This window comes from Leptonotus elevatus, chromosome 6 (assembly GCF_054856555.1).
Source record: "Leptonotus elevatus isolate MCC_2025b chromosome 6, RoL_Lele_1.0, whole genome shotgun sequence".
In the NCBI taxonomy this organism is placed as follows: Eukaryota; Metazoa; Chordata; class Actinopteri; order Syngnathiformes; family Syngnathidae; genus Leptonotus; species Leptonotus elevatus.
This window is the reverse complement of record NC_141244.1, coordinates 2,473,714-2,499,422: the sequence shown is the minus strand read 5'-3', so window position 1 is coordinate 2,499,422 and position 25,709 is coordinate 2,473,714. Positions and strand designations below refer to the sequence as shown.

General features: G+C 40.6%; 1 protein-coding gene across 6 annotated transcripts in view; it reads left to right on the top strand.

Annotated features, from left to right (window-relative positions):
• Positions 1-25,709, top strand: part of LOC147171791 (CUB and sushi domain-containing protein 3-like) — a 499,351-nt gene that overhangs the window by 279,787 nt on the left and 193,855 nt on the right. For all 6 annotated transcript variants that reach the window (XR_015095358.1, XM_086078287.1, XM_086078288.1 and 3 more), the window contains exons 35-37: positions 18,177-18,301; positions 18,429-18,525; positions 19,777-19,881. Coding sequence is in view for 5 of the 6 variants with exons in the window: in XM_086078287.1 (XP_085934413.1) it covers positions 18,177-18,301; positions 18,429-18,525; positions 19,777-19,881 (327 nt within the window). In the remaining variant the exon portion in view is untranslated. The remainder of the gene's footprint in view (positions 1-18,176; positions 18,302-18,428; positions 18,526-19,776; positions 19,882-25,709) is intronic.

The window sequence follows — 25,709 nt, the reverse complement described above, 5'->3', positions numbered from 1 at the left end:
AAAACAGGATTGTCGTAATACACGGCCACATAAGGGAAGTGCAATATCCAGATCGCATATATAACACCATTTTAGTATGATTGTGATTGCTTACACATCATTTCCCACACATTATAAAATGTGTTTAAACTATTGTGCATATATTGGCGATATTAAATGAAACATTAGAAAAATGAATAACAAAATATATAGAAAAGGTCATACAAATCATAATTTGAATTCAGGATTTATGCAAAAGTTAATATATATCAAAACACAGGTAATGCACACTGCAAACATACCTAATTGATATATTGATTGAAATATCAAATTGAAAATCTCTGTGAAGACACATGAGACAGTGCAAACAATGTCTATAATTTGAAGTCCCCATGCTTGTCTACCTGCGATAACTCTGAATTATGATTTTGTCACTGATTGAGATGGGTGAGGAGCTCTCATACTTTTATGAGTCTCATGATTTCTAATCTCGGTCTACAAATTATGTGAAGTGACAGCTCAGGGTACTCAAAGGAGCAGTTAAATCAAAGTAAAATTGCAAGTCTTTCTGTGAAATGCATCTACAGTTTATTGTTATGAGTTTGCACTAAAACTCTTGAAACCTACAGATAACCTGTTCCTAAATGAGACTCAAGGGGCAATATAAATATGTATACAGTACCTGTACCCTTAAACGTATTCATGCTGAAGTCATGTGTCATGCGTACAGGAATATATAACAGACTTAAGAGGTCAGGTAAGATTTGTAGAGCCTGTGGTACTAGAAAAAACAAAACATATTTTGCCTCCTAAAAGAAGAGCTATAGAAATGTGCAAGTCTTTATTTAGAGTTAATGTCTCAACTCAACTCTCAACTCAACTTTATTTATAAAACAGCAACTGAATACAGAGTGCTGTGCAATGAACGTAAAACAAAATGGATCGATAGTTAGAATAAAAACTAGTGATGCACCAAATATTTGGCCACCGAAAATAATAAAAATTATAAATAAAATTCAAGCCGAAAGAGGATGATGCAAGCATAAAAAAACAAAAAACGCTGCAGGCAAGTGTCTGTTTGAATTAAACACCAAACACGGGAGTTGAGTCCGCCTTGCTCGTTTGTGAATAATGGCAGCTTCAGTGTGCACACTAGAGAAGGAAAGGCTCCCTTGGTAAATATGTCAAAAAAAGAAAGCGCTGCCGAGTACTGCACTACAGGTAAGCCACTCTTTTTCCTGCAGCGCCTTCCTTTTATTCTTTGATGAGAGCCCCTCGAGCGCTTCGACTTTTTCACTTGCATTCTGGTGGTTGTGCTAAATACTTTAGCTAATGTTAGCACTATTGCTATCAACAGTTTTAAACAAGTAAACACTTACCACTATCTCCGGGTGACTACAGATCTATATAGGACGCCGTGTGTGACTTTGCAGTCCGTTCCCAAAGCCAATTTCCCAAATTTTGACAGAATGTTTTCTGTAGAATATACGTTTTACTCAGAAAATGAAAGTAAGGTTGATAATCGTAGTTTAATCAAATTAACTAATGCGAAAAAGTAATGCATCCCACAACAAAAACGACTACATCTAATATTTTTCATGACCTCCTGGAATTAACGAGTTGTCAGTCTTTTTTTTCGGGGTCTACTTATTTGTGCAAAATGTTCTTTAATATATTTGTTGAGAAAACTACTTTTTTGTGTGTACTAATCAGCAAACCGTATTTGTAATCAATGGCCTCCACTTGTGAAAGTATTTTTTAGTATAGTATTCCATAGAAAATCTTGATTCTGAAAGGAAACTAAAGGTGTTCGTACAACCCTGTTGGGGGGTACTCATTTATGCTGAGCATTATAGTTAAAACAACACTTGCAAAAGTGTTAGTTAGGTGTGAGTTAAAACAACTCTGATGGTAGTTAAAATTTAACACTAGTCAACAAATGCCCAGTGTTGATTTCACACTACAGTAGTGTATAGTGTTAAAATATTACACCATTTAGTGTTGTATTTTTTAACACTCAAAATGAGTTGCTGAATATTTAACCCACATAAGGAGTCAACAAATTATTGCAGTGTCAATTTAACTTTAACAATTTAATTATTTCCCACACACTTACAACATCAATTATATTATTATTTTTTTTAAAGGTACAATATTATGTTTTTTTCATCTATCTCATTTCATCTATCTTACTGTTTGTCACGGGGGTTATAATAAATTAGCTATCAATGCAACAAACAAAAAATTAATCTTTGGATTGGATTAAATTTTCTTTGGAGTACCAAAAGTGCCAAAATTAAATAAATGAATACGCTATTAAATAGATTTAAAAAAATGTTTTTAAATGCATCATTTAATAATTAAATATGGAATTAAATAAACCAATAATTAAATAAATGTGTCATGAAATAATCAAATGTGTCATTTATTAATTAAATATGGAATTAAACAAACCAATAATTTAATAAATGTGTCATTCATTCATTAAATTATCTACATATATATATATATATATATATATATTTAATTAAATTATTTCTGTATTATTTATTTCATGTCCTGTGTTGCAGCATTTCATGAATGTATTTTATCTGTCAAACTCGCCCGTCAAAGGGTAAGGCTAATCGACCGCTGGTTAGAAACATGGCGGCTACGGTGATGGATTTTTTTGCTGCTATAGAATGATCGAGGCTTGTTGTTGGGCAAAACCAACATCAAAATAAAAGCGATATTTCTACTATTTCACCAAAGTACAAATTTGACTTTGACTGAAGAGTGATTTGCTTCGAGGCGTAGTTCTCGTAATGTCCCGCCTCGACTCTCGCGAGATCTCGCAGTTCTTGTAGGCGGTACGTCACGCTAACGGCTCCTCATACGTCACGAGAATAAATAGTTTGCGTGTATGGAGCCGCGGCAGCCATGGTTTAAGACTGGTTGTCCCCTCAGGAAAAGCGAGTGGCCCTGTACTTCCTTCTTCGTTTTCTTCGTTTTCTTCCTTTTACCAGGCGGGGTCACATGACTGCAAGAAATGCGATAAAAGTGTTTCCATTACACTTTTGCGAAATACTTCCATTTCAACACGTCTCAAAAAGCCCCTCATGAGAGTTTAATGGTAACGCACCTATTGAAGTGAATAGCGCGACCCAGCCTATCGAATTGTGTTTACTAGCTACTCACTGTTTGTCAATTCATTATTCTGAAATGGATTTGCCTTGAATTGGTGAGCAGGGTGACCAATCAGGTGTTAGGACCTGCCCACCAAACTTTGATGGGTGAGTTTGACAGATAAAATAAATTCATGAATAAATTCATTCACCGCAACACAGTGACCATGAAATAGTTAATTTCATAGAGAAATAATTGTGTGTGTATATATATAAATATATATATATACAAATAATCATAAGTAATTTCATTAATTAATGACACATTTAATAACACATTGAATTATAAATAAATAATAAAGAGCTCAGTATTGTTCATTCGGTAATGTCATCATCATTGCTCTTTTTTTATTATTATATATATATATATATATACATATATATATATATATATATATATATATATATATATATATATATATATATATATATATATATATATATATTATTTTTTTTGTATGTGGGTGAGTATGTGTATGTGCGTGCGTGCGTGCGTGCGTGCGTGTATTTGTTAGCTCACCAAAAACCTATTAGAAAAAATCCCATACCGTTCACCTAAACCGAACACCGCCGTCAGGAGACCCGAGGGGACCAAAGAAAACCAAGGAAGGTGAAATCCAGCACCGACCAGACACCACCCACCGGGCCACCCACCAGAATTCTTCCCCAACCCCAGAAACATCTAAATTCCAACAAATCCAAAAAAAAACCTAATAATCAGGGAGACCTCAAGAGACCGAAGGAGAGACTGAGGAAAGGAAGGAAGGACAGACGAAGCCGAGTGAGATCCACAGACACCAGCCTCCACCGATTCAATGACCTGTGGAGGAAGCAGATTGTGTCTGAGTTTCGATAGATGCTGGTGTCGTGGATCTGGCATGCATGAAAATCTCCACCAAAGAGGGGAGCCGTCGACCCCTGCCAGGACAGAGCAAGCGCAACACCTCAGGGCCCCCCAGACCACGGCAGCGCCAAAGGACGACCCCCGGGCCCCGCCAGGGCCACCGGCCGGAGAGCAAACCCAGGAGCAGGAGCGCTCCCCACCCCAACACGGCCCGCGCCCCCGACCCAACGCAGCAGGACGGGGCACTGCAGGCCCGCCAGGCACCCCACCGGCCCCCCCCCCCCACGACCACCCCAGCCCAGCCCCAACCGCCCCCAGGTCCCCAATCCCCCACCCCCAGCACCCCCCCCGACCAACCGGCAGCCCCCCAACCCCCAGCCCCCGGGGACCACCCGCACCCAGGCACCGGCGCCGAAGAGGGGCCGGACAGCAGAGCGGAGAGGGCAGCCGCGCCCACCCCACCCCCCGCCGCGTGGAGAGACGGAACACCGGGGGCAAAAGGGGAGATGGGGGCACCGGAGGACGGCCGACACCCCCGAACCCCAGGCCCAGCGGGGGAAGGCCCCGGTCGTCACCCCAGCGTTCTTTGTGAAAGTTAACCCCTGTTACTGAGTCCGCCAGCTCGCCGACTGGCAAACTCTACCCCTAAACCTATGAATGTGACCCCACCCAGTGTATATACAAGTGTGTGTGTGTGTGTGGTGTGTGTGTGTGTGTGTGTGTGTGTGTGTGTGTGTGTGTGTGTGTGTGTGTGTGTGTGTGTGTGTGTGTGTGTGTGTGTGGGGTGCATTAAAATTAGGAGCAGGTGAACCGGAGCCGAGGGAAATGATATTCCCACGCTCCGATCCACCCGCCTCCCAAGCATGCCACTGAGTATATGTGGTGCATCAAAAAAAAAAAAATAGATAGGGGGTGGGGGGGACGGGGACACGGACAGGGGACCGCAGCACTGCTCTATACCGCGGTCCCCAACCGATGGCACCCCCACAAGCCCCCCCCCCCCCCAGTTGTGTGGTGCATTAAAATTGGAGGGGAACTGTAGGGTGAAGACGGTGTTTCCACCCTACCCCAAAGTGTGTTATGTGCCCTATATGTCTATAAAAGTGTATTGTGTAAACCTAGTGTAGTGAGTTAAGAGGAGCGACCAGCGGGGCCCTCCCCAACCGGGCGGGGGCAGGAGGCGCACCCGCCCACCAAGCCCCCACCCACCCCACCGGGACCCCGGCGGGCATATGGGCATATGGATACTGGGGCCCGCCCGAGGCGCCAGGACGCCCACCGGAGCGGGGCGGGAACAACACCAAACCCCAGCCACCCCCGCCGGCCCCCGGAGCACCGAGACCCGGGCCATGGATGGAGCCCCCGGCCCAGGGGAGGGGAAGGAAGGCGTACCGGGGAGGGGGAAGGGAGGGGGGAAGGAGACGACAAGAAGGGCAGGGGGCAGCGGCAGGGCCGCAGAGAGAGGGGGAGAGGAGGAGGAAGGGTGATGAGGGAGAAGGGACAGGGAGGTGGAGGACGGGCGGGGAGAGGCGAGGAGGGAGAGGCAGCAAGGGGGAGGAAGGGGGAGGGGAGAGGGAACCACGGGGCACCCCGGCGGCCCACAGGCCCCGAACCGCGTCGCCGGGCCCAGAGCGACGGACCGTGCCGGAGCGGTGCCGCCCCAGACACCAGGGAGAGACACCAGGGAGAGCCCCGCAACGCAGCACCCCCCAAGAGACCCAGGGAACGGCCAAGACGCAGCCGCCACCCAGCAGCCAACAGAGGGGCAGACCCGCCCACGCCCAGCCAGGGGGGGACAGCACCCACAGAATTAACCCACTGGCATGCCGTGAATCCGAATATCAACCCCTAATGCCCATCGGAGGCGAATCCGCTCGATCCCGCTGGCAGCAGCCGGGTTCCTGACTATAAAAACACACAACCATTAGTTATAAATTGCCAAATACAGAAACATCAATGCAAGTTAACAGGCAGAATTAAGTAACCAGGTTTAGGTTAAAAAATTCTATAAACGTAGACCATGTTTCTTTAAATTTTGACATTTGGTTTTTATTTGAGGCAGATATTTTTTCCATTAAAATGTGATTCATGAGGAGGTTAGACCATTGGTCGATATTCAGAGTTTGTTTATTTTTCCAGTTAACAAGAATTGTTTTTTTTGCGATAGTAAGGGCTACAAGTATAGATTGAAATTGTTTATGTGGTAAGTCAGTTGTTGTTAAGTCACCTAGCAAACACAAGTTTGGAGAGAACGGTATCCTACAGTCCAAGACAGCAGAAAGTTTTTCTAAGACTTTAGTCAGAAACACATAACCGGACTACATACCCATAAAGCATGAAAATAAGTGTCTGTAGTGTTTTGTAAACACTGGAGACAAATGTCGGAGTCTGAGAGTCCCATTTTCTTCATCATATATTGAGTAATGTATGTTCTGTGAATAATTTTATATTGGATAAGTTGTAAATTTGTGTGTTTTGTCATTTTAAAAACGTTTTCACAAACTTGAATCCAAAAGTCAGATTCCGGAGCTATAGACAAGTCTGTTTCCCATTTCGAGATGGGTAAAGACGTTTTATCAGTATATGAAAGTAACTTATATATTTTTGAGTTTTTTTTGTTGTTGTCGGAGAAAGCTTGGTAATATCTTTAGCTAAAACAGGCGGTTGGAGCGTACCCTGAAGTGTTGGAATTTGTAAATAATGTAAAAAATTTCCGTTTTTTATTTTGTATTTTTGGAGCAAGGATGTATATGATATAAACATATTATCTGAGAAGAGATGGTGGAGATGTGTAATTCCTTTCTGCTCCCACACACTCAAATAAAACGATTGGTTGTTAATTTGAAAGTCGGGGTTATGCCATAGGGGAGAAAGCCCACAGGGCTCCACTTGGGATTTTGTAATTTCTAGTGCCTTCCACCAGGCAGTCAGGGTGGCGGAAATCATTGGATTTTTAAAACAGTTATGTCGCTTAATCGATGTTGTAATAAAGAGTAAATCTAGGAGTCTGAGGTTATTACAATCCTTCTGTTCTAGTTCCAGCCAACAGTTAGTATCTCTATTGGGTTGTGCCCATAAAATAATATATTGTAGCTGGTTGGCTATATAGTAGTGCATAAAATTTGGTGCCTCTAGACCTCCTTTGGATTTATTTTTCTGAAGAGTAGATAGACTAATCCTTTTTTTTTATTCCAGTAAAATTTTGAGACGGCTGAGTCCAACAACTGGAACCAGTTAGCCGTAGGTTTAAATGGAATCATTGAGAAAAAATAGTTTATTTTGGGTAAAACTTTCATTTTAATAGTGGCTATTCGTCCTATTAGAGAAATAGGAAGATTATTCCAGCGCTCCAAGTCACTATAAATGCTATCCAGAAGTGGAGTAAAGTTTAAATGAATTAAATCAGTTAATTTAGGTGAGATTTTTATGCCTAAGTATTTTAAATTACCTATAGGAAATGAGTAGTGTGGGTCCTGGCTTGCAGGGTTCCATGAATTTTCTGTAATAGGTAGAAGTGTTGATTTTGTCCAGTTAATAGAATAATCTGATAACTGTGAGAATTTAGTTATTAAGTTAAATACTTCCCCTAACGAAATAGCAGGCTTTTCTAAATAAAGTAAAATATCATCGGCATATAGATAAATTTTATGTTCTGTTACCCCAGAGTGAATTCCTTGAATCCTTCTTTCCTGGCGTATGGCTAATGCAAGCGGTTCAATAAATATTGCAAATAATAAAGGCGACAGTGGGCATCCCTGTCTTGTGCCTCTCTGTAGAGTAAAACTCTTACATATAATCCCATTAGTAGTAACAGTAGCTTTAGGAGAATCATATAATACTGACACCCAGTGAATAAATGACTTCCCAAAGCCAAATGTATTTAAAACAGCAAAGAGGAAGGACCAGTTAACTTTGTCAAAAGCTTTTTCTGCATCCAATGATATAATAACTGCCTTTTTATCATACCGTTGTGACATACTAATAAGGTTAAAGAGCCTTCTAATATTATTAGTAGAGTGACACTCTTTAATAAAGCCTGTTTGGTCGCTATGAATGATTGTCGGGATTACTGTTTCTAATCTAGATGTAAAAGCCTTAGTGATAATTTTAATATCAGTGTTAATTAGTGAAATCGGACGGTAACTTGATGGAAGGGTGGGGTCTTTTTCTGGCTTTAATAAAAGTTTAATTGCTACTGTATTCATGTGTGGGCGTGTGTGACCATTAGTTTTAATTTCTGTTACTACTCTTAAGAATAGTGGAGCAAGCATTGACCAGAAGTGCTTTAAAAATATAGCCGGATAACCATCCGGGCCAGGTGCTTTGCCATTTGGCATACTATCTAGAGCACTGTACAACTCGTTTATAGTAAGTGGTGCATCTACCATATCTTTATATTCAGTAGTTAACTGAGGGATATTTAAGCTACTGAGGAATGCCTCAATATGCTCTGGGTTAGGCTTATTAGTTTCTGAGTATAGGTTGTGACAGTAATTATAAAAAATTTGATTAATTTCTTCTGGTGATTGTGTACATTCACCAGTTGTCCCTTTAATAGCCGTTATAAGCGATTTTTCCCGATTACGTTGAAGTTGGTTTGCAAGAAATTTACCTGATTTGTTATTATATTCAAAGTTGTTGTATCTCAATTGTTGTATTATAAACTCTGTCTTTTTAGTTAACATATCATCCAACTGTATTTTTGTATTTTGTAAGTCAGTCCATATTTGGTTATTTGGGTTTATTGCGTACTCATCCGTCAGTTGTTTAATTTTATCTTCCAAGTCTTTTTCTAATTTTTGATCCTGTTTCTTTTTATAAGATGAATATGATATAATTTTACCTCTAATTACTGCTTTCCCAGCTTCCCAGAGAAGAGATGGAGATAGGTCTGGAGAGTCATTTATTTGCAAAAAGTCTGCCCATTCTTTTCTTATAATTTTGTCAAATTCTGCGTCGTTTAGCAGTGAGATGTTAAAACGCCATGTCGGTGGTGGTTTAAAGGTATAATCAACTTGTAGGGAAAGGGAGACTGGTGCATGGTCGCTAATAATAATAGGATGTATTTTTGTAACAGTTTTATCAGCAATAGAGTTATTTGTAAGAAAAAAATCAATTCTTGAAAAGGACCGGTGCACAGCGGAAAATAAGGTAAATTCCTTCTTATTTGGGTTTTTAAGTCTCCAGCTGTCGACGAGGCCAAAGTCATCCATATATTCCCCTATTACTTTTGTAGATTGTGATCGCCTTATACATGTTGTTTTATTAGAACGATCTATTAATTGATTTAAGACTGTGTTAAAGTCTCCTCCAATAATAATAGTAGAGTTCGCTGCTAATTCAAACAGCTTAGAGAAAAATTCATGGAAAAAGGCCGGATCATCATTATTAGGGGCATATAAATTACCAAATGTATATATTTTATTAAATATAGTCACCTGAATAATAATGTATCGGCCCTCTGGGTCTGTTATTGTATTATTTAGAGTAAAGAGTAAATTCTTATGTATGAGTATACAGACTCCCCTTTGTCTACTGTTATAAGGGGCAGAGTACGTTTGGCTAAAATTCTTATCAATAAGTAATTTTTCTTCAGATTTTTGTAGGTGGGTCTCTTGTAGGAGGCAAATATCTGCTTTTAATTTTAAGAGATGGTCTAAAGTTTTTATTCTTTTTGCCTGTGAGCGAGCGCCACAAACATTCCAGGAAACCAGAACTAATTTATGCATACAAACAATATAAACTCAGTCCTGTGTATATATCTGTATAGGCCATTTGCCACCACTGGCATGTTTTAGGATAGAATCAAAGTGGTTAGGTGATTTATGTAGTTTGTGTAAAATATGAGGTAACGTGTAAGTAAATAAAACAGTGCAAAAACGAGTAGGGAGGTGAAAGTGAAGGAAATTAACAGGGGATTAAACATAACAATACACCAGTAACCCAAGCGAGATTTTTTTGTTTAAATATACTTTAGATATAGTTGTGTATTAATATTATATTTATAATATAGCCTAAACATATTAAGTATTCATATTTTTGGTTTTATAACCACATATACAGTATATGTATACACCTAATAATCAAACTAAGTTTAGTTCCACCAATGCCAATTAGAACAGCCAGGGAGTGGAATTGGGGTTCCGGAATAGTTGGCCATCGATATATAACTTATCAACGGCTATCGTAGTCCGTTTACCCTCCTGCCTATTTTGTTTCATTATAGGAAACAGTACCTTTCGCCGCTCATTGAGCTCTCTCGGGAATTGATCATTCATTCCAAATTAGGTCCCTTTAAGCTCCCGTCCTTTACTTTTTACAAATTATTTCTGTTTAAAATGCTCAAACTTGGCAATAATAGGACGGGGTTTGTTGCCCCTACGGGCTCCAAGCCGATGTACCCGGTCAAAAGAGATGTTATTTACCGTCTCCTGAGGAATTTTTAACGATGTCGTCATAATTTTTTTTTATCTCAACTCTGGGTTGTCAGAGGTATTCTCGGATATACCTGAGAATATTCAATTATCCCGCATACTACGGGATTGGACATCTAAAACAATTTCTTTTAGCGTTTTATTCTCCTTTTTCATAGTTTCCAGCTCGGCTGAAACAGCCGCGAGTGAAGAGTGTAACTCGGCATTTTCCCATTGAAGGTCACTTACCTGTTGACTGACGAATTCCAGGCTTACCTTTAGTTCTTTGACGTCCTCGAGGCTTTGACGTTCTCGAGGTGACCAATCAGGTGTTAGGACCTGCCCACCAAACTTTGATGGGTGAGTTTGACAGATAAAATAAATTCATGAATAAATTCATTCACCGCAACACAGTGACCATGAAATAGTTAATTTCATAGAGAAATAATTGTGTGTGTGTGTATATATATATATATATATATATATATATATATATATATATATATATATATATATATATATATATACAAATAATCATAAGTAAGTTCATTAATTAATGACACATTTAATAATACATTGAATTATTTAATTCCATATTTAATTAATAAATTAAACATTTAATTAATTAATAACACCTTTATTTAATTATTTAATGGTGTATTCATTTATTTAATTTTGGCACGAATGGTCCTCCATAGATCCTGGACACAATATTTGTATAAGTGGTCATCAAAATAAAGGGTGTTAATTCCAAAAGTCACAATGAAAGCTTGATCATCAATTAAGATGATATTGACAATGTTTCCAAATACATGTGTTCTTACACAAACGCACATACCAATCTGATATTCAATTCCATATGATGCTCATCGAACGCTGCCAGGGCCGTCTGAGCCTTGCAATGGGCCAACAATGTCGTAGAACTGTTAGATGTTGTTCTTCTGCTAACCAACACACATAAGGTAGGGCTGTCCTGGCTCAGATCTCTCAAGGAAGGTCTGCACACTGACTCCAATCTACATGAAAGCCAAATATCCCTAATGTGTGAGTAGTGTATCTTGTTCACTTTGACATTTTTAAAACATATATCATTCTTACCAAGCCTATGTCCAAGAATCAGGGGAAAACATCCAAAACTGTTAAGGAGTCTTGCTGGTCAGGAACCAGTGTCTGGCGGTATTGAAACGTTGCCCTCATCTTTTCTTTGATGACAGATACATTAGTTGAATGTTTCAGGAAGGAGATTGCCTCCGCGTATTTATCTCCAGTCAGTTGCTCATCAGGACCAATTCCCTCTTGGTATTTGGACCACTTGGACCGGAAGTGCTGGTTGAGCATCTCTGGGACTGGGTAGTATTGCGCTGGACAGTCTTTATTCTTCAGGGCAAATAGCCAGACAAACTAAAGAAATGGAGATGATTAACCACAAAATTACTTTCAATAATTGTAATAAGAAAACTTACATATCCATTTTTGGAGAATTTATCTTTTAGTTTGGGAAATAAAGTGATGATGCCAAGTGCATACTTTGCTTGTACATAGGCTAGTGGGCTCCTTGAAAAGTAGAAAATATATGAGCTGTTAAATTGTATGAAGAAAATCAGCTGGTGTAAAAATAAATAAATAAAACGCATTAACATTAATTCACAGAAGTAAAAACAAAAACTTGTATGTAAAATGTGTAAATAATAAAAAAAAATAAAGAAAGAAAAACGAAAATATTGTTTTTAATAATCACTGATCATTAAATAAAAACTCCCAAGTTCCTAAAAATATATATTTAATTTTACATTTCAAATGTTTGACCAATTATTTGTTAATTGAGTTTTTATTATCGATAAATAATGTTGATTCAGAAATGTCGGAAATTGTGCATTAAGCTTCTCAATTATGTAGGTTTCTACAAAAAATAAATAACAATGAATTTGTTTAAATTGGATATATTTTTCAAACCCCTCAGCTTATGTTTTAGGGACAGACCAACCGATTATAGGTCGAGCCAATTGTCGGCGCCAATATTTAGCATTTTGAAGAATATCTGCATCATCGATTAAAAAAAAAAAACTTTATTTGATTTATCACATACCAAGACAGAGTTCAAAATGGAGTACAAGCAATTTTAAGTTTAACGGATTTTACAATCATCAAGCGTCCGGGAAAAAAAATCTCTAAGTCCGGGGTCAAAATTGCAGTGTGCCAAGGGTAAATTTTATTTTTGTCCTTATTTTTTTCCTTTCTCAAGTGACAGAGTACCTGTCCAACCACCATCTGTTTTGCACATAGCACATCTACACTCTAAAAATGTATTGGTTAAAAAAAACACACTTACCAATCTACCGGTAGTAGGTTAAGCTCATATTGGCTTGATAAACCAATAGATTGGTCAGACATTGACCATTCCCGGTGGTTACGGGCATACCAATTTTATTGGTTAGCCAAACAACCAATGAAATTGCTTACAATAGAAAGTGAGTCGATATATATCACTTGGAAATATATTTATTGTATCAATTGATTGTATTCTAAATGTATTCATTAACTTTCATAAGTGATTACAATATATAAATATAGTGTTTAAAAATGGAAATGTGTGTCTAGATAGATAACTAGGCATGACCAGCTCAGTGGACTAGTGGTAGAATGTCTGCCATGAGACTGAGAGGTTGCGGGATCAATCCCTGGCTGGGTCATACCAAATACTATAAAAATGGAACCCATTTGCCTTCCTGCTTGACACTCAGCATTAAGGTTTGGAATTCGGGGGTTAGATCACCAAATTATTCCCGATTGTGACCCCTGCTGTTGCTCACCGCTCCCTCAGGGGATGGGTCAAATGCGGAGAACTTAGTGGGTGTGACAGTGGTGCTTTTTTTCTCTCCTGGGAATCCCGCCGGTAAAATATCAGCCTCTAACACAGATCAACCAATATCTTGGTCAGAATTACCAATTTGTATCGGTTGGCTCAATCACCAATATATTGGTTGAAAACACCTACCATTCTAGAGTGGTTGTTTTAACCAAAGGATCTGTCGGACACATAACTACCAGCTAGATTGGTCAAATTAAACCTTTTATAAGGTAAATTTGACCAATCTGTTTTTAGGGTGTAGTCATCCACATTTTGACATAAACAACCATAACAATCATTTGATAATTATTTCTGTTTAGGGGATAATCTATTTTCTATCAAGCCATACATAATAGTATTATAATTCATATCAACTATAAGACCAACATTTTTCATTGCAGCTCAGACCTATATCAACAATAAGACCAACATTTTTCATTGCAGCTCAGACCTGCTGAGCTCAATAGCCTTCTCTTAATAAATGTTCTTGTGTTTCATCTTTTAAGCAATCTACCATGGGAAATTATTTTGTTTTTACATTGCAGCTTCATGATAGCATTACTCTTGTGGGAAGCCTGCCTACTGCCATCAACCATCTAATGTCCTACATACCATTGGGGATAACTGAGTTTTTTTTTAACGTGCTAATCACCTCCGAAGATTGACCCTTGTATAAGAATTTAAAGATCTTTCCTCCCCCAGGCTTGGTACGTAGAACATCTCCAACAATCTATAAAATCAGAAACTTGTTTTGGATGAGAGAAGGCTGGCCTATAGTATGAAAAAAAGTTTTTAAAAAAGAGCCTTTTTTTTAGTCCTCTATGGTAGTACACATACAGTCTTTTGGTGAATAATCAACATTTTTCCCTGGCAAGATCAAGACTTACCGTTAGATTTTTCTGTGCACACATTGATTGGGGACCCAGAAAACCAGCCAGTACTGACCAAATTTCTGAGTCCCCAGAAACCCCCCCAACAATAGTAGTAGAGATGTGCAAGTGAATTTTGGTGGTGATTGGCCGTAGTTTTGTAACATTAAGCCACGTTAGGTTTTTTCTTCATAGTGAACGTGTAGAGGAAAAAGCTTAATGCCCATAAAATACAAAATACTAAGGCAATTGCTGTAATATTTTCAGAGGTTGAAGTGGGCATGAGTGGAGATGTGCATGTAAATTCTGGTGGCGATAAGTCTGTCCCAAATATTCGAACTAACTAGTAGATTGAATGGCGAGATGGGTGATAATAACTTATAATTAGTATAACAGTCGCTAAGTATCTTCATGTTCCATCCACTTCAATTCAACATTCATTCATTCCGCCATTCGCACGTGATCACGTGACGTAGGTACAAATTGTCAATACCAAACATCAGCGTGAATTGAGTGTTAGAATCCAATTGTTAAACTCTGATTGGGTAAATCGAACTCCAAAACTCTTCGATTGTAGCTCCTTCATGCAAAGACTGATTTGCACAAGGTTTTTTGTTAGTTTAATCAATAAATTAACCAAACAAATGCTCCTAGAGGTGACAGAGAGACCTGCAGTCACTCTCTCGTGTCAGATACATTGCACATTGAACAATCCTAATTTACGCTATATGCTCCAAGTGAGGCCTAATTAACTTAAATTTGAATCCAAACACAAATTCATTGCGTTTTGGGCAAAATGTCACGCAGCTTGTCAGAAAAGACAAAAAATATGTGGTGCCATCTTGAAGAGGTAATCTTGTCATTCATGTCAATGGAACTCGTATTTCTGGTCATCATCTTGAAGAGGTGATAGCGTACGGCGCCATTTTGAGTGAGTGTCAGTTGTTGCCATGGTAACCAGACACAACATTTTTGAGAGCACAGTGATTCGTATTTAAAAAACGTACATTGTAGAACATTATTGTGTGTATTATTTCAGTTCATCTGGGATAATTTCTTGTCAACATTGTGACTTCACCACGTTGAAAAGTTGTGAATCACAGTCACAAGCATGTGTCGTGGTGAGGTTAATTTGCACCGTTTTACTACTGTCAGACCTGCAGTGTTCCCATTGTTTCCACAAAATGTGGTCATTAGTATGAACACTCCTGTGATAATTGTTTTGCCTAGGTAACTAAACACGTGATGGCCGACTAGGGCAAGGGAAACATTTCTCCATGCATAGAAGTGCATCTGAGAAGTCTTGAGTCACTGTAAACTTACTGCAAAGGATTATTACGAGAATCAGTGCATCCGTGTTGGGCACATTGTATGAATTTTTTTTTTCTCTTTGTGTGCTTGGTGTGTCAACAGCGGCCGGTGTACGCACAATGTAGAAAACTATATATTCAAAAAGAGTTTGACTTTTAACCACAATGTTACACTGTGCTTGGTAGGAGCATTAAAAGATATTCACTCGTAGCACTCCACCAGATGAAATTCTTACTCATGCACACTGAAAAACAGGCCGCATCAAATTTGGTCGCAGTCTTAAGCTATGTGTAATAAATGTGTTTAGCACTGTATATAGCAAGTAATAATCTTATAATCTAATTAAATGTACTAAAATATATGTTTTGTTTTGTATCCCTTTTATTCCAATACAATGTATTTGGGTGTTCATCATCATAGAAAAGTTTGTGTTCAAAGTGCTGGGTCACCACAATCCAACTGCCTAGCTTAAAGGACCCATTACATGGATAAAGTAAAGTAAAATAAATTAAAAAAATACAAAAATAAAATGCCTACATAAATAAACAAGCTATTTTTAATTTGCACTAACAATATCAGTATAATTATTGCCATTGGAACAGTCAAAACATTTGATATTTTATTAGGAGAAACAAGATGTGCTTGGAAGATGAAAACCATTTGCTGCTACAAGATGATTAATGCTTCCAGCAGAGGATACAAATTTCACTTTCAACTTCAGGTTGAACTGTTTATGAATGCTGCAACACAATTTTGTGATGCTATATAAAACTTGCTTGGCATTAAATCATGTGGGAAAGGGGGTAGAATTCTGCAAAAAAACCAACTCTCTAAACAACCTTCCACAACAATAGCTAGTTTATTGTCTGTCAGGCTTAATCATCTGACATTGAGTGAAGTGATTTTACAGATGATCATTAATCATATAATATCAGTGTTGGCTTAAATTATAAAAACAAGGATGTTCTGAACTATATATATATATATATATATATACACACACACATATACAGTAGAACCTCGTAGTTTGAACGTCTCGGAACTCGTACAAATCAGACTTTAACTAAAATATCTGAGTAAAAAATGCCTCAGAGTTTAAACTCATTTTCGGAGTTTGAACACCCAAACAAAGCAAGCTAAGCTGAACGTACCTTGAAAACGGGTAGCCGAGCGAAGCCAAGCAATGCCGAATGCTCACGTTGAGGTAGTTGAGACGATGAACTGCTCATTTCCAGTCTGATCGTGAATACTCCCGGAGGTGCTCCATACTCGCAAGTGCGTTAAACAGCGCACGCAAGGACCTAATATGCCCAATGTAAAATACACAAACTCAGCACTGAACTCGGACCTCTTCCTGAATCAGGTGGTGTCTTTCCCTGCCGCGGACTTGGCTGATTAGGGTCTTCGGAAAGTATCCAAGGCCTGCTCTGCCTGTCGCCACGGTGCCCACCCTGACTCTGCCACCTCCACTGCTTTCCCAGCCTTCCATTTCCTCCCTGTTCTCACCTCGATACCGGCTGGAGACACCTTGCAGTCCCTGGAGTCCCTATACTGTAGGGCTTCTCTGGTGTGTACCACCATTAATTCTTCAGTCAGGCCACTGAAAGGGAGCTGCAGTGTGTTGCTTGTACCATACAGAGCATCGCTGGTGAGGCTGCGTGGAAGACCTTGCCACTTCTAAAGATAGCCACTGATCTTCCTCGCTAAGGACTCCACTGCTGTCATTGGTACTGCGTAGATTAGCAGGGGCCACAGGGCGCTGGTAGATCCAGGCTTTAAACCTACCAGGCAGGCCAGACTTGTCCACCTTGGTGAGCCAGGTCCCCAGTTCAGTGCTGGCCTTCAGGATGCCAGCATAGTGTCTCAGGCGGGAGTCAAAGAGTTTCCCCTGGTTCTTGATGGGTAGTTCCATGATGGTTGGAATGACAGTTCCTGAGCAAACTGGAATTTGTCAAACACTTTCCCCCTCTTCACCACCATGGATCTTGACTTAGAGGGCTTGAAGCTCCTTCTTGCCCAGGTCATGAGCCTCTCAAGCCCTTGTAGGATCCACCTGCACCATGGAACGGATGTTGTTGTGATGGTCAGGTCATCCATGTAGGCTCTTATGGGTGGCTGTCGTACACCTGACTTGGTCAGAGGCCCTCTATTTTCCACCTCAGCTGACTTGACCACCATGTTTATGGATAGAGCAAAGAGAGTGACGGAGATGGTGCAGCCTGTTATTATTCTCTTCCCAATGTGATGCCAGTCAGATTTTTCTGACCCAGAAGTGACCCTCATGCTGAAATTATGGTAGTAATCCATTATGAGGTCTTTGATCTTACTGGGAACATGATGGAGGTGCAAAACAAGTGTAGCACTTATTTGTATTGTACAGAAGTGCAATAATATTTAATAAAGGAAATACAATGTACTCGGTACATATATATTTATGGGCTAAGATCAGAAGACGGAAGTTTGACTCAGGGAGGAAGAGAGGCAATGTTTAAAACACTGACCGGAGACTTCTATGATGCAAAATGTGAAGTGTATTGATAAATTGATATTTACAATATTTACAGAAACAATCAAATCCGGGATCCAACGGAATGAAAAAGTCCAATAGAACAACAGTCCATGCGTGTTAGTGTTGAATGTGAAGGTTTTTTTCTGATTGAGGCTTATCAAATAAATAAATCAACCAACCAACTTAATTCCATTTAAAAACGCCCTCTTTCCTACAATGACATCTCTGTGATTTTCCAGTTCCCTGTGGAGGGGTGCTGACGGCCCGCAGAGGCACTATTCTCTCTCCTGGATACCCAGATCCATATGCCAACTATCTGAACTGTGCCTGGAAAATAACTGTTCCAGAGGGCGCTGGCATCCAAGTAAGATAACTTTGCTCTGTTTGATATTTATGGTTTTAATTAGACACGTTGTGAATTGGTTTAAGAAGCTGGCCCTATTGTCTCGTATGAATATTCTGTACACCTGTACCATTTGCATCTCTTCTAGATTCAAGTTGTGACCTTTGCAACAGAGCACAATTGGGATTCTCTGGATTTTTTTGATGGAGGTGATGGCAATGCTCCAAGGCTTGGTAGCTACTCAGGTAAAACAAATTTAAGTGAATGTCATATGGCATCGAGAATTGCAAGTCAGAGATCACAAGTTCCTGGAAGCAGCACAAGTGTGGTGATGGGGCAGATGACATTTGGTGTGCTCTTTTAAAGCACTGTGTAAAATCATCTCTAAATGCTAAAGAACATCTTCCCCTCCAAAATCTCCCAAATCTTTAGAGATCCTCATAAAGAAGTCTCTGTCTCGTCCCCACAGTGTGGAATTGCAGTGTTGCCCCATAGCTCCCACTAATGACAATGGTGCTATTGACTCAAGTTCTAATAGTAGAACACAGATTAGTATGTCAAATTATGAAATTGGCATTCGATTTCAAAATCAAATGATTTTCATCATTATATCAGAATTAAATTCAAAATGATAAATATGTCAGAAGGCTAAACACTGTGTCCTCTTGCTGCAGTTCTAATTGCTCTCATTGTAATGGGCTTTATAATAAAAATAATAATAATAATGCATCAGATTTATATAGCACTTTGTGGACACTCAAATACTCATCACAGTGGATATATTATTCACATGCTCACACATTCACACTCCGGTGGCAGTAAACTACGTACATAGCACATACTGATGGAAGTGTGACTGCCAGTGTACGCCTACGGGCCTACCGACCACCATCAATCATTCACACCATCCATACACCAGTGTGAGGGACACTGGAGGCAATGTGTGTGAAGTGCCTTACCCAAGGACACAACAACATATGACTTGGGGGGGAGCAGGAATCGAACAGCGGACCTTCTGGTTACTGGACGACTGGCTCTACCCCCTGATCCACGGCCACAACACTCGGCAAAACATTTTAAACATTTGGCCATCAGCGAAATGTATAGCTATGTGATTATTATCCTAAGTTCCCATTTGCATGTTTTAAAATGGACTACATTCTCCCATTTTAGAACCATTTTTGGAACCAAACATTGCCTTATACTGTTGAAATTTACTGTATATTGTGTTTGTATGTTCCTCACCCCCAAAATCAATCAACCAATCAATCAATCAATCAATCAATCAATCAATCAATCAATCAATCATTGACCTTGTCTTCCATTTCAAGTTCAAAGCTGAAGGCTGGGTAAAATAATTTGCCATTTTTTTGTCTCTTGTGGTATATCCAGTATGACTAATGATTGGCCCCATGGTTTTGGTGGGCCTAAATTGGGAATTGAAATATTAAATGCTGACATTGTTGTGAGTGTGCTCTTTATCCTTCATGATACAGGCACAACGATTCCCCAACTTCTGAACAGCACATCAAACTACATCTACCTGACCTTTCAGTCTGACATCAGCGTCTCGGCCGCTGGCTTCCATTTGGAGTACACAGGTATGAGGAGAAACGGCTTGTCTGCAACCTGTCATGCTGTTTGTCTCTTGGTTCTTTAATTTGAAAGGACAAATAAAAATGCAATGACTTGTCCAATGCTGGAGGGGGACACAATTTTTCATCAGTGCAACTCGAGAGCTACATAGCTCACCACACAGTGCCTAATGAGATGTATGACATTTTTAAATATGGATAAAATACGTGCAAAATATGTGTTCTTAATATATTTGATGTATCAAAATAAATTTCTCAAAGTTCTTTTCAACAAAAAAGGGTTTGAAGCAAACAACAAAATAAACTAACCACATGCTACATACACCCTACGTAAACCCCCTTCGCTCCCGGTTGTTTTACTGATTTTGCCCACAGAATATTGTCTTCTATTGCTATAAAACATGGAACCTACCTAAAAAAAAGATTAGAGTCTCTTCTTTTATCCAAATTATATTTATAAAAATTTATTTGTATCTGCTTTCGTTTTACAACAATTTGCATTAGAATATAGCTAACTTTCGTCAAATTTTCTGGCGAAAACACTGAGAAAAAAAGCTTTTTGTAAAAGCGTACATTTCAAGGATAACTTTCAGTTTAACACTACTTTTTTTTGCTATTGTGGCAGCTCAAACATCTAAATAATGCTTTCCTTCGACAAAACACACACAAAACACATACAAAACAACAAACACTACAAAAAGGGCTTCCATCCATCCATCAAATTACTATCATTTATCTGGGGTCGGGTCGCGGGGGCAGCACCTATAGGAGGGAAGCCCAGACTTCCCTGTCCCCAGCCACTTCAACCAGCTCCTCCGGTGGGATCTCAAGGCGTTCCCAGGCCAACCAAGAGACATAGTCTCTCCAGCGTGTCTCCCCGCCTGTGGGACATGCCCGGAACATCTCTCCAGGGAGGCGTCCAGGAGTTATTCGAACCAGATGCCCGAGCCACCGCAATTGGTTCCTCTCCACGCAGAGGAGTAGCGGCTCGACCCTGAGTCCTTCCGGGATGACCGAGCTTCTCACCCTATCTCTAAAGGAGAGCCAGGGCACCCTACTGATCCAACTGACCCACCCAACTGAACTAAACTGCATACAGGAGTCTCTCTCTCTCGCTCTCTCACACACACAAACACGCACGCACGCACACACGCACACAAGCTTACTCCATCAGCAACAAACGGGAACTTGCAAGTTAGCTTACCTCAGTTTCTGTATCCAAATCAATCCGGCCCATGTCATCGTCTTCATCGCCTCATATCAGCCAAAGATATCTCAGGCTAAACGTTGCGTGAACTAATGTGTGCTACAGCTGACGTGTCTGCCTCTTACTTTTGAAAGGAGTCATTCTCTCCCCAAAACAACTCATCATCATTACTTTTGGAACGTACCACTCTCCTCACAGCAACTGATCACCGGCATAATGTTTAGATGGGAAAGGGCCAACCCTCACACAAAAAAACAACAAAAACAGCACAAAGTCATGTCAGCCACTGCTGACGTGACTTACGTGTCCAGACACTGTTGTTGCTCCAGATCACCCACAACCCTAATGAGGACAAGCACTATCGAAAATGCATGGATATATTTTTCTTCACTGGCCTTCATTTCTACGCCACCCATAGCATTTATCCAGCTATCCTAAGGCCAGCGTTATTGTGTGAATGCTGAAAGCAGATTGCTGTTAGAAAACACCTTCAGTCACTGTATTTAGAAATCAAAGACACAGTTTGAAATCTTGAGGTGCTAATTGACTCAGACCTGACATCCAGCAATCATATCAAATCAATCACTAAAACAGCTTTTTACCAGCTGAAAAACATTTGCAGACTGAAGAACTGCATGCTCCAAACAGACCAAGAAAAGCTTATCCATGCTTTTATCTCCAGCAGACTTAATTATTGTAAAGATCTTCTGACAGGAAAAAAACATCAGACAATTGAAGCTCATTCAAAACGTTGCAGCTCGGGTTCTGACTAAAACAAAGAGATCAGAACATTTCACTCCAGTCTTTAAGGTGTTACACTGGCTCCCTCACAGCTGGAGAATAGAATTCTAAATTCTGCTACTGGTTTAAAAATCACTGAATGGTTTGTCCTGAATATATTCAAGAAATGCTGATTGAATACAAACACAACAGAGTTCTGAGATCTGCAGACTTGGGTCAATTAATGGAACATATAGTTCAAAGTAAACATGGTGAAGCGGCATTTAGCTGTTATGCTGCACACAAATGTAATAAGCTGCCAACAGAAATGAAGTCAGCCCAGAGTGTAAATGCTTTTAAATCCAGGTTTTTCCTATATCTTTGATTAAAGATCTTTGAAACAAATTTAAATCATGTTTTTTTTAATTATCTTAGATCATTTATTTACTCTAAATGTTTTTTAAAGTTTGCTATCTAATGTTTTAACATTGTCAATGTATGTTATTTTAATACATTGTTTAAGCTACTTGTTTTCTCTGCTTTGCTTCTGAATGTTGTTAACTGCTCTGTTGCTTTCCTTATATAAAGCACATTGAGTTGCCTTGTGTATATGCGCAATAGAAATAAACTTGCCTTGCCAAGGTGAGGGACCATAAAAGCACGATTCAAACACGCCATAGATGAATACAAACATTGGACTTTTCCCTCGCCCTTACAAGTGGCACTGAGGCCCCCCCCTCAGTGCCTGCAGGTGAGGCTCGTTGGCAAACACCTGGTGGCCGAGCCTGCACCCTGCGGTCCGTTTAGTCACAGCCCAAAGAGGCAACGTGATTATTCCTTCCCACGGGCTAACTACCTGTGGGAGAGGCCACGTTATTGTATATAGTAAGTAGTAAGTCTGAATGGTCCATGTTCCGAGCCTCCATTGTTGAGGTGGCCGAAACAAGTTGTGGTGGTAATGTGTGGAGGGTGGAGACACCGTTTTCGCCCTGCAACTCCCTCCGATTTTAATGCACCCCACAACTAGGAGGGGCGGGTGAGTCGGGGTGGGGAGCCATCAGTTTGGGCAGACCGCAGTATTAATTCTTTGACTGCCAACCATTTTCTGAAAGAGAACATATGGGTGCCAGTTGATTTAGAGCATTTTGACTGATCTTTCAAGGTGCACAGAAAATGTTGTGTTTGGACTATGGAAACACAGATACTACCAAATGAAAGATAGAACTCTCATCTTTCATCAGAAAAAAACGTTAGTTTCTACCTCATTCAGTTTTTTAGTAATCAACAATAGAAAATAGGTTAGTTTCACCCAAATGCTCTGTTTTGGACCAAAATACGTAGAAATCAAGCTTTTTGTGAAACAATATTATTTCATGCACTCTAGTGAATTTGACACTTTTTTTTTTTTTACCATGAATGATGCCACAAACACCTAAACCGTGCTTTACTTCTATAAAACACTACCACCAACAATGAAAAACTGTTTTTTGATAGCAAAATAAGTTTATTTACATTCAACAGTGTAACAATTTGACAAAACAAGTTGGCAAACTATTTACAAATATGTGCAACTGTGCATGTGTGGTGTGTGTATGTGTTACTATTTACAATTGTGTGGATGTTTCAACTACACAATTTTTCTTTTTGTGTGGTATATAGTGTAACACTCCCCTGCATGCAAGGGGAGGCAGCAGGATTTGCACCACAGATTAGTTTCACTGCGATTGCCTCTTTGCGTGCAGACCCTACACTTGCCGGCCTTTTTTTCCGGGGAGTAGCAGGTATGTACTGCAGGGTGTGTTTGGCCATTTTGCCATCAAGTCTACTCTCAGGATCATGATACGGTGACCTGGTGGTACGTCTGGCTTCCTCATGCCCTTTAGTTCCTATACCTGCAACAACTTCCTCCTCCTCCTTGTCTTGTGGTAACAGCCGACCCTCTCACCACCTGCCAGATAAACTCCAAAAAGTGTTGGCACTTCCCAGGATATTTTTTTTGTGCAGGATATATGCATTGAACATGCATATTTGAAATAGATAGGCAACACATTTTTTGTGCCATTTCAATGTTTTCCGCGTGAATGGGTGGTAAGAGATGTTCTGATCCATCTTATCCACTCCATTCATGGTGGCATCGTAGTCCAGAACCAGTGTCTTCTCCGTGATCAGACTGTACCCACTCCTCCGATGAATATGCATTGGACTCAGGGTACTCTTCATCGTCTGATTGAACGTCCGCCTGTGCAGAAGTGCTCGGTTGTGCACCACGTTTTCCATCGTTAGCATCGCTAGCCGGTAAGGCTTTACGACGTGGTCGAAGCCGCCACGTCAACGCTTCAACTTCGGCGTCAACCTCGGAGTCACCATCATCATCATCAATGTGCTCTTTAGCACTGGTCGATGCTTTTCGTCTTTGAAAAAAATGCTCAAGTGTGAGCTGCTTGCAACCGGTCGCCATTTTCGCTTCCTCAGCCATTCTCCCCTCAACACTCTAGCTCCACCTCACGTCTTCTACTACTGACTCCTACCCGATCTTGTTCAAAAAGAGTCATCGCTGCCATCTAGTGCCCATAAATAGTCATTATACTAACTCGATCTGCTTGATACTTTGAGCACAGCTGGCCAAGACTTTCATCCACCCGTTTTCATTAAAAAACATAGTTTTAACGTTTTTGGTGGTCAAAGAGTTAAGCAGTGCTGCAGTCCCGCATATGTATACCCGCGGCGCCATCATGCCCCCCTATTTATTTTTAATGCACCACATACACTCACCAACACATTTCTGGGAAGCAGGTGGATCGGAGCGGGGGTGATATCATTTCCCTCTGCTCCTATCATAATACCACCTGCTCCCAATTGTAATGCACCACACACACACACACACACACACACCCCCACCCCCACCCCCACACACCCCTATATACACTGGGTGGGGTCACATCCACTGTGTAGGGGTAGAGTTTGCAAGTTTGCGAGCTGGCGAACTCTAGTTAGGGGGGGGGGGGGGGGGTTGGCGTGGATTAAGCGGGGGCTGTGGGCCGGTGGGGGGCCTGGTGGGCCTGTCGTGCCCTGTTCTGCTGCGTTGGGCTTGGGGCGCGGGCCGTATTAGGGTGGGGGGCGCTCAGGGGCTCCTGGGTTTGCTCTCCGGCCGGTGGTACCCACGTCGCCCGGGGGTTGTGCCCTGGCGCTGCCGCGGCCTGGGGGGTGCCTGGGGATTGTGCTTGCCCTGTCTTGGCTGGGGTCGACGGCTCCCTTCTTTGGTGGATGTTTTCATGCATCCCAGATCCACCAAAACAGCATTACCGAATTTCAAACACAATCTGCTTCTTCCTCTAGTCACTGAATCGGTGGAGGCTGATGTCTGTGTATCTCACTCTGCTTCATCTATCCTTCCTTCCTTTCTTCAATCTTTCCTTTGGTCTCTTGAGGTCTCCCTAATTTGTTGGAATTGAGATGTTTCTGGGGTTGTTGAAAGATTCTGGTTTGTAACCCTGTGGGTAGTAGGTGGTGTCTGGTCGGTGCTGGATTTCACTTTTCTTTCTTTTCTTTGATCCTTCCTCGGGTCTCCTGACAACTTCACGACTCTAGCGGGATTCTAAAGTCTTCGTTTTAGGTGAAGGGTATGGAATTTTTAATAGGTTTCAGATGAATTAATGAGCACAAACTAACACGCACGCACATATGCACCCCCCCCCCCCCCACACACACACACACAAGAAAGACAGAGCGCAATGATGATGACATGTTGAATCGGTAAGATTACCGAATGAACAATACTGAGCTCACTCTAGAAAAGAAAAAAGAAGAAGAAGGGGAGCAGTTCACCATTGAAACTGTGGACAATGGAGATCGGGCACTGGTGACTTTGACTCGGGATGTTGTCAGTCCTCAATTCCACTGACACACC